Here is a 12,037-nt window from a genome sequence, read left to right on the forward strand (position 1 = left end):
TAATGCAGAGTTCAATGGAGCCCCAGAAGAGGGAATAAAAATTGATGAGTACACATTGAGTTTGACATATCATGAGCCAGAAAAAAGGAAATGTTTGGAAAGTGATTGTCCTTTCAAGAGTGAGATTCAGGGGAGAGTTACGGGGATGAAAGAAGGGAGATTTTACTCTAAGAATGGTAGGGGGTGTTAGAGGTGAAAAGAGAGTATCTCTCCTGATTGATGGGGTCAGGAAAAGTTTGCTAAGAGAGGGCTCTTCTCCAAGGACTATGGAAAGACAATGTTAACACTTGCAGATTTTCAAGCATACCCCTCCCCTTCTACATGGTATGTCAGTGTCTAGACCAGCATAGTCCAACAGAAATATAATGTAAGCCACATTAAAATGACACCAATCACTTTAAATTTTCTAATAGCCAAATTTTAAAAGGTACCTATATTACCCCACTTATATGTATTCAAAACATTATCATTCAATATGTAATCAATAGAAAAATCATTAATATGGTATTTAGACTCCTTTTTTCATCCTAATATAATCTAATATTATACACATACAGCAAATCTTAATTTGACCGGTCATACTTCAAGTGCTCAATAACCAGCATGTGGTCCTGGCTACTATATTGAATAGTAAAGATATAAAATACATATAAGCCAGTTACTGAAAGAGGTCAAAAATTCAATAAAAAAACAAATGCTCTTTATTCTTCTGTAGTGATTAATGTAATGGAAAGAAGAGAAATTGAAGATCTCAATGTACCAACAATTTACATATATCATCTCATGTCTCCCAAAAAAAACTAATGGAGGTAAATGTCATTATATTACATTTACTGAAGATGGACTAGAGCCTCAAAGAGAGTGAAAATTACCCAAACCGCACAACAGTATTTATACATCCAGGACATGAAACCACATCGATGAACTTCCAAATCTTAGCTCTGTGAAAACGTTCAGACTGTAATTGAGAGAAAATCACAAACAACTTAATCAGAGATTATTTGAACTTGACATCAATTCTTTATTTTTATATGAAAGCACTGAAGCCTGAACATCAATCTTCTGAGTCAAGCCCCCCTAAGAAATCATTACAGATCCATGGTTCTTTGAAATACTCATTAAAGCAGGATTCCCAGCACCATTGTGCTCCCCCAAAACTAATTAAAATTTTACAGCTGAGTTTTCTTTATTTCTAAAATAAGAATACTCTCTGCCCCACCCACCTTTAGAATTTTTTCAAATGAGGAGCCCCCCCTAAAGAAAGAGGGATGGAAAAAATTTTCATTGCCACAGGTTTTTATGAAATTTCATAATCAGGAATTGTGTTAGTCTGAACTTGTGTTCCTGGACCACATAGTTATTTGTTTGTAGGTTTTGAAAGCCTTTGTCCAATGAGTCATTCTATGGCCTGAGGCAAGTCAAGAAGCGCAGATGTCTTTGACTTTAGAGATGCATGCAGGAAACTCTGACAAAGGACATTTCAGAAGAGAAATCTCACCACTAATAAACTGTCTCTTCTCCTCAGGGCCTCTCAGCAAAATGGTGGAATAACCGACACTCCCAACATCATGTAAAAACAAACATCTACCCCAAAGACCCAGATATTGATGTGGGCCCACTTTTCCTGGTTGGAGATTTACAACCTGTCAAGGTAGGTTTAGAATTCCCAAGCATATGAGAAATGTTCCTGGAAGTGGTTCCTGGAAACAGCTATGATCTTGTCCAGGAAAAATCAAGTGGGAGGTTCCCACTTCAAGCACATTCTCAGAGCATGTCTCCTTCTTTTAAGCCCAGGACAGAGACATGAAATAATGAAACTGGGGTTGTATGAATAGAAAGAGATGTATAGCATGTGATTCTATGACCGGGAAGACATCCAACCAACCTTCTATAACAGGAAAAATGATAACTCATCACCCTGCTTGAGCAATCCTGGTGACAGACAGATCCCTGCCCAATGGCCATCATTACCTCTGAGGTGACACAAGATAATGTTAGATAATGAAACCAGGTGACTAAGGTTGACAATGACTCTCTAAAGTTTAATGAGGATATGGAGACATTCGTTCAGAGAAAACATGTTGGTACATTGAGTAAGCATTAAATCACAAATACCTGAATAACTAGATATCTCAACCAATTCTAGCTCAGTTAGAAAAGGTTATGCTGGTATTTTTAGTTTGTATTTATTTGGTTCATTTATACATGAACAGCCCAAATGCTTTGTAAGACACTGAGAGATCTCACCACTAATTTGGACTTCTTAAACAAGGAAAAGGAGGGGAAACATCAATTCCAGAATTTCTCAGTTGCTGGTTTTTTGTGTTTTTTTTTTTCTTAACCTCAACTTAAAATCATCATGTGAAGGACTTCTACCAAAATTTTTAGGAAAAAGTCTTACCTCAAAAAAAAAAAAAAAAAAAAAAAGAAGAAAGAAAGAAAAGGTACAAGGATAATCAAAGAAAGGTATTTCTCCTCCAAGGGAAATGATACATTCTGAGAGCCAGGTACTTAGAAAGAGGCTTCTATTGCTTAAAAGAATTTAGGAGTTTATAGCTCTGTCAGTTGCTGCCTGCACTTGGCAGTATCTAAAGAAAAATCGTGCAACTTTTTGAAAGTGAGTTTTCCCAGCTTTGGAAGACCCAACCTTCTCCAAGTGCATTAAGAACCAGATTTTTGACTAGATTTAAAAAAAAAAAAAAAAAAAAAAAAAAAAAGGTCTCTGAGTGTGATCATGAATCAGTTGCTTTTGACAATGGCTACAACCAAGCTGGACTTCTGTGATGGTTGTGGACTCCTATACTCATCATCAAAAATGTGACACTTATTTCTCTTTTTTTTTTTTTAATTGTGTTATGTTAGTCACCATAAAACACATCATTAGTTTTTTGACACTGATTTCTCTAATCATCCCCACAGAGCAAGGATTTGTCTTACTGAATTTTATGAAGCATGATGACCCTCTCCAGAAGTACCTTCCTTAGGACTATGTGTTCAATACACATGCTACCTCTTTACAAATGATGGAGCTCACCACTCCAAGATTTACAGCTGCTCTTGGGACATGTCCCTAGACCTTATAGTTCTATGTGATATAATTTCAAAGCTACTGCCTAAGGCATTGCTTAAAATTATTTAAACTCTAAAATTCAGTTGTCTTACATAAAAAATGGTTCTGAAGAGCTTTGAACTTTCCCTTCCTTCTCATTTTACTGCCAAACTTTCTACATATGTTCATGTTCTGAAAGACATAGAGCCCTCTTTTGGAGTGATACTCAAAATCAGTCTCCATCTAGGTGTGCCATCTCCCAGGAATTTTCCACCTGCTCACTACTTAAATGTCTGGAGGTTTGGGAGCAACTTCAAATAGCTCTTATAACATTATCACCATGATATTTCTTATCTATGACATTAAAGAAGCAAGAGTCAACCCTGCTATCCAAATACAAAAAAGAAGTTTATATGTAGGAGGGAAGATATCAACAGAAAGGGGGGAGAATCAAATGTTGCCCAAAGTGTTGTGACAAAGTGAACTATAGAAAAAAATAGAGAGATGTAAATTTTCATTTATTCATTTATGCATTCATTCATTCTTTCAACTAAAGATGTATTGTATGTTTACTAGGTATTGGAGACATAACCATTACTTCTACACTTCCCCTCAGGGTATTTGCTGTCCTTGTGTGCTGAGCACAGGCTAAATTAAGGAGACTACTAGAAAATGAATAAAATTCACAGTATTAAGATTATATGTGGGGGGGGGCACCTGGGTGGCTCAGTGGATTAAAGCCTCTGTCTTCAGCTAAGGTCATGATCTCAGGATCCTGGGATTGAGCCCCGCATCAGGCTCTCTGCTCAGCAGGGAGCTTGCTTCCTTCCCCCTCTCTCTCTGCCTGTCTCTCTGCCTACGTGTGATCTCTCTGTCAAATAAATAAATAAAATCTTTTTTTAAAAATTGTATGTAGGGACACCTGGGTAGCTCACTCAGTTAAGCATCTGACTCTTGATTTTGGATTGTGATCTCAGAGTTGTGAGATCAAGCCCCACTTCAGGCTCTTCAGTGGGCATGGTCCCTGATTAAGATTTTCCCTCTTCCTCTCATTACCCCCACCCCCCAAAAAGATATACATAATATCATTATGTTTTAGAAATAGTAAATTAAAGTTTTAAATCCATGATGAGAACATAAAGGAGGAAAGATGGGACAGATAAGAGGTGCCATGCCTATATCTTTTATCACATGACCACTTGATAAATATCTGTTGGATGAAGGGATGGAGATGGAGACTGGCTTCAAGCAGAATTCTAAACACCACAGTTAAGATGAGCTAGGAAAATTCATCAGAAATATTCCTTCTGATCACCACTCCACTCCATATAAGGACAAAAAGTTTCAAAATGACTTCCTTAGGAAATTTTTTAACATGAATAGTTGTGGGTTTTTTTATTAACATATGATGAATTATCTGTTTCAGGGGTACAGGTCTGTGATTCATCAGTCTTACACAACTCACAGCATTTGCCATAGCACATACACTCCCTGATATCCATCACCTGGAAATTTTTGTTAATCACAATCCCCGTAATCAAATGCAAGAATTGTCCACATTAAATTAAAGCAAGAAGTTGCCTCAATATTTCTTCTTATTACAGTTCTGTTTCCCCTAGTACTTTAAGTTTGATAGCCAAAAAACTCTGACCAGATGGTTCTTTCTACAGAGATTTTAGACACATACACACACACACACACACAGGGCATTGTCCTTGAGTGTAATGACCAGAAGTCTTGTCTCTTATTTTAGTTTTATTCTCTCTCATTTCAGTATGGCAAGAAGAAAATCAAATTCATTGACTATGAAAAGCAGCACCTGTATTTCTACATGGGTGAGTTTCCTTGAAGCCACTATCTTTACCATCCCATCAAGTCAAGCCAGACAGTTTGACTGTTGCACTCTCACAGACAAGCCCATGTCTTCTTATGACTGGGAAGAGCAGCATGTCTTATCTCAGGTTTCCTGGGGCAAAACTCTCAAAAGGAAAATGGAAAAGCAAATAGACATTTTTTATGTGCATCTCATGAGATGCTTCAAGAGAGATGGAAGTCAGGATGCCAATCAAGAGATTTTGCATCTGGTACTCTCATCCTTGAAAGACTAAACACCTTTCAAGAAGGAGAGAATAGTGGTATTTGGATAGGAAAGAAAAAGAGATAGGAAAAGAATGCCAAAGGATTAACAGAGTGCAGCCAGAAAATATAGAATCTCGGGAGTAAAAGGCACCTGTTAAACTTCTGTGTAAAGGAGAGATGGTTATTCCCATGACCTACTTACAGCTATAGAAGATATTTTGGTGGACAAAGACATGTAGATATATGTCAGTATCTATTTTACTTTTAAGGTAGTACTTAAAATGGCCCAAGCAGCAAAATTTATTAATATTCTACTACAAACAGCCTAAAATTAGTATGCTTATTTTTTATAGAAAGCCAATATTTGAAACAATCAACTGTAAATATGCTTAAAACCTTCCATCATTCAAAGTGTATTTTGTAAGATAAAGGGTTTTGCATTTCTAAGCTAGTGTCATCGACATCAAAAATCATTCAAGAAAAGCATAACTGTAAAGACATAGTACTTTGTCCAGTTTCTCAGTGGAGAACGGTTGGCATGTCTATTCAACTTTTGAAGCTCACTAATCTTGCAAATGTTTGAACTCCCACTTCATAAACACAAGCCACTGGAAATCCTTTATAATAGTTGCATCCAATATAAGCAAAAATCACAGGTACATATAAATATATATACATACACATATATGTATATATGCCTATATATATTATTAGATATTAATGGGGATTCAGGCTTGAAAGACAATAGGATAACTAAATAATTCTGATACTAATAAAAAATATAAGCAAATTTTGGATTTTTTTTTGTTTTTTTTAAGTCTTAGAGTTAGAATTTAGTGATTCATCAGTTGCATATAAGACCCAATTCTTATTACATCAAGTACCTTCCTTAATGCCCATCACCCAAATATCCCTTCCACCCACCACCTCCCCTCCAGCAACCTTCAGGTTTTTTCCTAGAGTTCAGTGTCTCTTCTGGTTTGCTTCCCTTCCAATTTTCATCTTATTGTATTTTTTTCTTCCCTTCCCCTATGTTCATCTGTTTTGTTTCTTCAAATCTACATATAAATGAAATCATATAGTAGTTGTCTTTCTCTGACTGACTTATTTAACTTATCACAATACCTCTAGTTCCACCCATGTCATTGTAAATTGCAGGAGTTCATTCTTTTTGATGGCTGAGTAATATTCTCATCTATACCATATCTTCTTTATCCATTTATCTGTTGATGGACATCTGGGCTCTTTCCATAATTTGGCCATTGTGGACATTGCTGCTATAAACATTGGGGTACAGGTTCCCCTTTGGATCACTACATTTTTATCTTTGAGGTAAATACCTAGTAGTGCAATTGCTGGGTCTTGAATAGATCTATTTTTAATTTCTTGGGGAAACTTCATACTGTTTTGCAGAGTGGCTGTATCAGCTTGCATTCCCACCAACAGTATAATAGGGTTCTCCTTTCTCCACATCCTTGCCAACATCTGCTGTTTCCTGTCTTGTTAATTTTAGTCATTCTGACTAGTGTGATGCCAAGGGATATGGAGCATTTTTTCATGGGTCTGTTGGCCATTTGGATGTCTTCTTTGGAGAAATACCTGTTCATGTTTTCTGCTAATTTTTTAACTGGACTGTTTGGTTTTTTGAGTGCTGAGTTTGATAAGTTCTTTATGGACCGTTGATGCTAAGCCCTTTATCTAATATGTCATTTGCAAATATCTTCTCCCATTCTGTATGTTGCTTTCTAGTTTTGTTGACTACTTCCTTTGCTGTGCCAAAATGTTTTATTTCAACGAAGTCCCAATAGTTCATTTTTGTCTTGTTTCCTTTCCTTTGGAGACATGTCTAGCAAGAAGCTGCTGTAGCCACGGTCGAAGAAGTTGCTACCTATTTCTTCTCTAGGATTTTGATGGATTCCTGTCTCATATTTAGATATTTCACCCATTTTGAGTTTATTCTTGTGTTTGGTGTAAGAAAGTCATCCAGTTTCATTCTTCTGCATAGTATATGGCTGTCCAATTTTCCCAACACCATTTATTGGAGAGGCTGTCCTTTTTCCATTGGATATTCTTTCCTGCTTTGTCAAAGATTAGTTGACCATAGAGGTAAGGTCCACTTCAGGGTTCTCTATTCTGTGCTATGATCTATGTGTCTGTTTTTGTGCCAGTACCATACTTTCTTGATTATAGCTTTGTAATAGAGCTCGAAGTCCAGAATTGTGATGTCTTCAGCTTTGGTTTTCTATTCCAGCATTCCCCTAGTGACTCAGGATCTTTTCTGGTTCCATACAAACTTTAGGACTATTCATTCCAGCTCTGTGAAAAATGTTGATGGTATTTCGTAGGGATTGTGTTGAATGTACAGATTTCTCTGGGAAGCATAGACATTTTAATAATATTTGTTCTTCCAATCCATGAGCATGGAATATTTTTTCCATTTCTTTGTGTCTTTTTCAATTTCTTTCATAGGTATTCTGTAGTTTTCAGAGTACATATCCTTTGTTTCTTTGGTTAGGTTTATTCCTAGATATCTTATATGTTTTGGTGCAATTGTAAATGGGATCTATTTCTTTATTTCAATCACCAGAAAAAAATTAGAAGGAACACAAATACATGGAAGTTAAAGAGCATCCTACTAAAGAAAGAATGGGTCAAACAGAAAATTAAAGATGAATTTTAAAAAATACATGGAAACAAATAAAAATGAAAATGTAACAGTTCAGAACCTTTGGAATACAGCAAAGATGGTCCTAAGATAGAAGTATATAGCAATATAAGCCTTTTTCAACAAACAAGAAAGATCTCAAATACACAACCTAACCTTACATCTGAAGGAACTAGAAAAAGAACATCAAATAAAACCTAAACCCAGCAGGAGAAGAGAAATAATAAAGATTAAACCAGAAATCAATGATATAGAAATTTAAAAAAAAAACAGATAACAAAACTGGGAGCTTGTTCTTTGAAAGAATCAAAAATGCTTTGTTCTTAACCAAAATCAAATTCATGGCAGTTCACAAAGGAAGTTTTCATGGAACCCCAAAAAATGCTCATTACACATTTGAGAAATAAGACAAAATCATGGAAGGTTCCAAACATTTCCTGTAGATCAGTGGTTCTCTACCAGAAGTAATGTTGCCCCAATAGGACATAGACAAAAATGTCTATTGGCTTTTTGGCTAACCAATATTAACCAAAAATGTCAATTGCCACTGCTACCCCCTTCCACCACTGGAATTCTGAAGCCCCATCCTATGTTAATCACCCTCTCCTTCTACTGCATGACCAAAAAGAGGAATGAGGACATCAGTGCCCCTTTCTGAAAGGTAGCCTATCAAGAGGTGTATTCATTTAAGAAAAAAGTTTTTGTAATTTCTTTTCTGAACCTTCTTCCCCGTCTGTAGTGCTTCAATATGACCTTAGCTCATGAGTAATAAATGGATGGTGTGGATTCACTGCAGAAGGCCCATCTCACAGAATTCTCTGCCCTTGGGAGCTATTTCATTTTTTTCCTTTTCCTTCAAATGCCAACTTAGTATCTCGGGTACAAGTACATCATGCTCAAACTGTCAAAGAGAAACAGAGCTGGACATTTCTTAAAGGTGACAAGACAAAATTTATTCAGGCTTCTGTAGTAGGAGAAACGGACTTCAGTATAAACTGAGCTCAGTTCTGCTAAAACAAAAAGTAGGAAACATTTTTAAACACTGAGTATGCTAAAGGAAATTACCAAGAGGAGGGGAGATAAAGTTGGTCAGTGTGATTAGGCCATCTGTATCTGCTACCTGGTGCTTAGGGTCCCACTTCCCCCTCCCCACAGAGATACTGGGAGACAGGGCCTATCCTGGACAATTATATTCAAAGGTATGACTCCCAGGTCCTTGAGAAAGACTTTTCTGGGTTGTAGGAGATCCGTTTCAAAGAGACAGAGAAAGGATTTTATAATTGTAAGTTTCTAACAGATATACTCTAAGAAAAGGAAGGTCTGATGCCTGTAATCAGCTTTGGCTTAAACAAACAGTAAATTCTTTTGGTGGTACTGAACTTTCTCAGGCAGAACTATAGGGGTCTGAGATCGTCCCAAAGGTGTGGTCTTGCACTGTTAGAAACTCTGCTCCTAAAAAAAAAAAAAAAAAAAAGTAAGAAACTCTGCTCCTGATGTTCAAGTCTCTCAGTGTGAGGTATAGACAAAATCATTTGTACTAAGAGTTTGTATTTGAGAGTCTGGAAGCCAATGGTGAAATCTAGTCAACAAAGAAGGCTTTAACTAAAGTCTGATCAAAGACAGAGTTGTCAAAACTCAGAGAGACTTCATCAGACTGTGCTCTAGGCAGCCTCACTGGTCCTAGGGGAGAAGCAAGTAAATAACCATCTGGTCAGAAAATGAACATTGCTTCTTTATTTCTACCACCTTGATATATTGTGACAGGGCCCAATCCCAAGGACTGTGGTAAACTGAAGGATTCCATATACCTTGAGAAAGCATGAGAGTTCAGAGTAGAAGATTTTCTAGTATGTCTCTATCAAGAATGATGCAAATTTTCAAAGCTTCCTTAGTCTTCTTGAGAGAGCTTGAACCAAATCCTTGTTTCAGCCTCAGAGACTCAAAGAGCCCCATGGAGTCTAGGATGTGGCTGTGGTTCTCCACTTTGCATCGCTTCTCAGGGGCAACATTCCAGAAGAGACATGTTAAGAACGTAGACTCCTGCTGACTTGCACTGGGGTCATATTCTACTCATTTACTTACCATATTTTTTTGCTGTTGTTCTTTTTCAGTTGGGATCCCCCTCTTAGTGCCTCTGTATTTCAACATAAAATCCATACAATTGATGTACCTCCAAAGGTGTTGGGAAGTGAGTAACTTGACTCATCCTCTGAAGCTAGATCAGATAGAAAAGGGGACATGAAAATGTTTAGTCCCTTCAGATGTGGCTTCCTTGACTAAAAAGGCATAAGACTTAGCCTTAGCCTGGTGAAGGGGAAATGGAATTGTGTCCAGGGCATTTAACTGTCAATCATTCTCTCTGCAGGACATCGCCTGGGTCAGCAGCTTTTACATCCGCCATTTCATTATGTTAGGCCCTTTCTATGGAATCTTCGGAACCATACTGCTCATATATGGGGTCAAGTAAGAAAGCAAGAATATTTTTTCCTGCAACCTAAATGATCCTCTTATGTTCCTTATCTGAGCTGTTTGGGATTATCAGAAGATTAGAACAACAGGCCCCATTCTCTGTAACTGACATATTTCCATGAAAATATTTTTTTTTGAAGTTGAATTGATTAAATAAGAAAAGTTCCTTAGAAAAAGATTTACCCAATCTTGCCCTTTTCTTTCCACATGTTTAATTTCCAATTACAGAGTTCCATCTGACCCCCAAGTTCTTTTGAATCGCAATCCAGCCGGACACCAAAATCCTTCCATAATGGAAGGACAGGAATTTTTAATAGTTATTTTAAGACAAGAGATTTTCCCAAAACCAAAATGACTAAAGAGTTCTCTTCAACTTTACAATTTATTCCTCACCCATTCTTTTACATTATTATTCTAAACCCTACATAATAATGAGGATATTGACAGCTACTATGCATCAGGCACTTGGATAAAGGATTTATCTGCATTATCCTATTTGATGTAATCCTTGCACATTCCTGTAATGTAGATAGCACCATCATTTTTCTGCTAAGAGAGCTGAAGCTCAGGGAGATTAAATCATTTGTCAAGGTTACAGAGCAGGTAAGGGCCAGTGGCAGTGCCAAACCAGAACTTGAATCCAGTTCTATCTGATGACAAAGCCAAAATTTCACTCACTTTACATATCCTAGGTATCTTTTGATCCTTGGGCCAATGCTGCAGTGAACTTTGGGGTCACTGCTCCCATACATTGGGCTGCAAGGCTGGTCAAGTGATCATAGCCTAGTGTGTCATCTCCATATACAAAGAGCTTCCAAAGAGGGAAACAAAGGACCACGATTTTATTGGAATCTCTCCTTCCCTTTCATTTCCTCTAATGCTCAACCAGATCTGCCAGCAGTTGTACGAGTCCAGTGATAGGAACTGAAACACCCCAAGGAGTCATCACCTCCTCCTTTTATTCTCTGAAAGGTTTCTTGAAAGTGCCTGGATGATATATGTTACCCAAATGAGCCATATACCAATGAAAATGAGCAGAGAGGAGAACCAGGACTGGTTCAGCACCCAGGTAATGTGAAGTTCCTAGGAGAAGATCCTTGAGGCCATGATTTAGAGTCTGGTTTCCTCAAATAATAATAATTTATATTTATGGAATGCTTACTAGGGGCCAGGCACTGTCCACTGCTTTGCATGTAACTACATGACACAGATGCTATGATTATTACTACTCCACAGATGATAAAATTAAGGCATGAAGAAATTGAGTAACTGTATAAGACCACACAACTAGTCCGTGGTAGAAAGCAAGTTTTAAACATTAGGCAGTCTGATTTCAAAGCCTTTTCTCTAAACCAAGGGTCAGGAAACTATAGTCCAAGGGCCAAATACAGCCCATGGCCTATTTTTATAAAAAAAAATTTTATTGGAATACAGCCATGCTTATACATTTACATATGATCTATGCCTGCCTTCATGCTATAATAGTGAAACTGAGTGTGACAGAGAATTAAAATATTTGTCTTGCGTCTTATAGAAAGTTTACTGACCCCTCCCCCAGATGACACAGCCTTTCAAAAGAATCTGCATTCCTAGAATTACAAAATGAATTTTTACACCTAGAAGGACCCTGGAATTCACCTCATTTAAGTGTATAAATAGAAGGGCCCAGAGAGGAGACCTGGCACGATCTCTGAGCACACTGTTAATGATTAACAGGGCTATGATCGGTGCAGAATATCTCAGCCTCCTAAGCTTTCCGCTCTCTGTGCCATGAT

The 12,037-nt window shown here is 37.3% G+C and overlaps 1 protein-coding gene across 1 annotated transcript in view; it reads left to right on the forward strand.

Moving 5' to 3' along the window:
• The window catches only part of LOC309872796 (fatty acid desaturase 2-like protein FADS2B), a 36,338-nt gene that overhangs the window by 18,965 nt on the left and 5,336 nt on the right, over positions 1 to 12,037 (forward strand). The window contains exons 5-9 of the mRNA XM_082747725.1: positions 1,526 to 1,651; positions 4,824 to 4,884; positions 9,905 to 9,981; positions 10,159 to 10,256; positions 11,235 to 11,331. Of these exons, the coding sequence (XP_082603851.1) occupies positions 1,526 to 1,651; positions 4,824 to 4,884; positions 9,905 to 9,981; positions 10,159 to 10,256; positions 11,235 to 11,331 (459 nt within the window). The remainder of the gene's footprint in view (positions 1 to 1,525; positions 1,652 to 4,823; positions 4,885 to 9,904; positions 9,982 to 10,158; positions 10,257 to 11,234; positions 11,332 to 12,037) is intronic.

The sequence above is a fragment of the Mustela nivalis genome, assembly GCF_964662115.1.
Source record: "Mustela nivalis genome assembly, chromosome: 9".
Classification (NCBI taxonomy): domain Eukaryota; kingdom Metazoa; phylum Chordata; class Mammalia; order Carnivora; family Mustelidae; genus Mustela; species Mustela nivalis.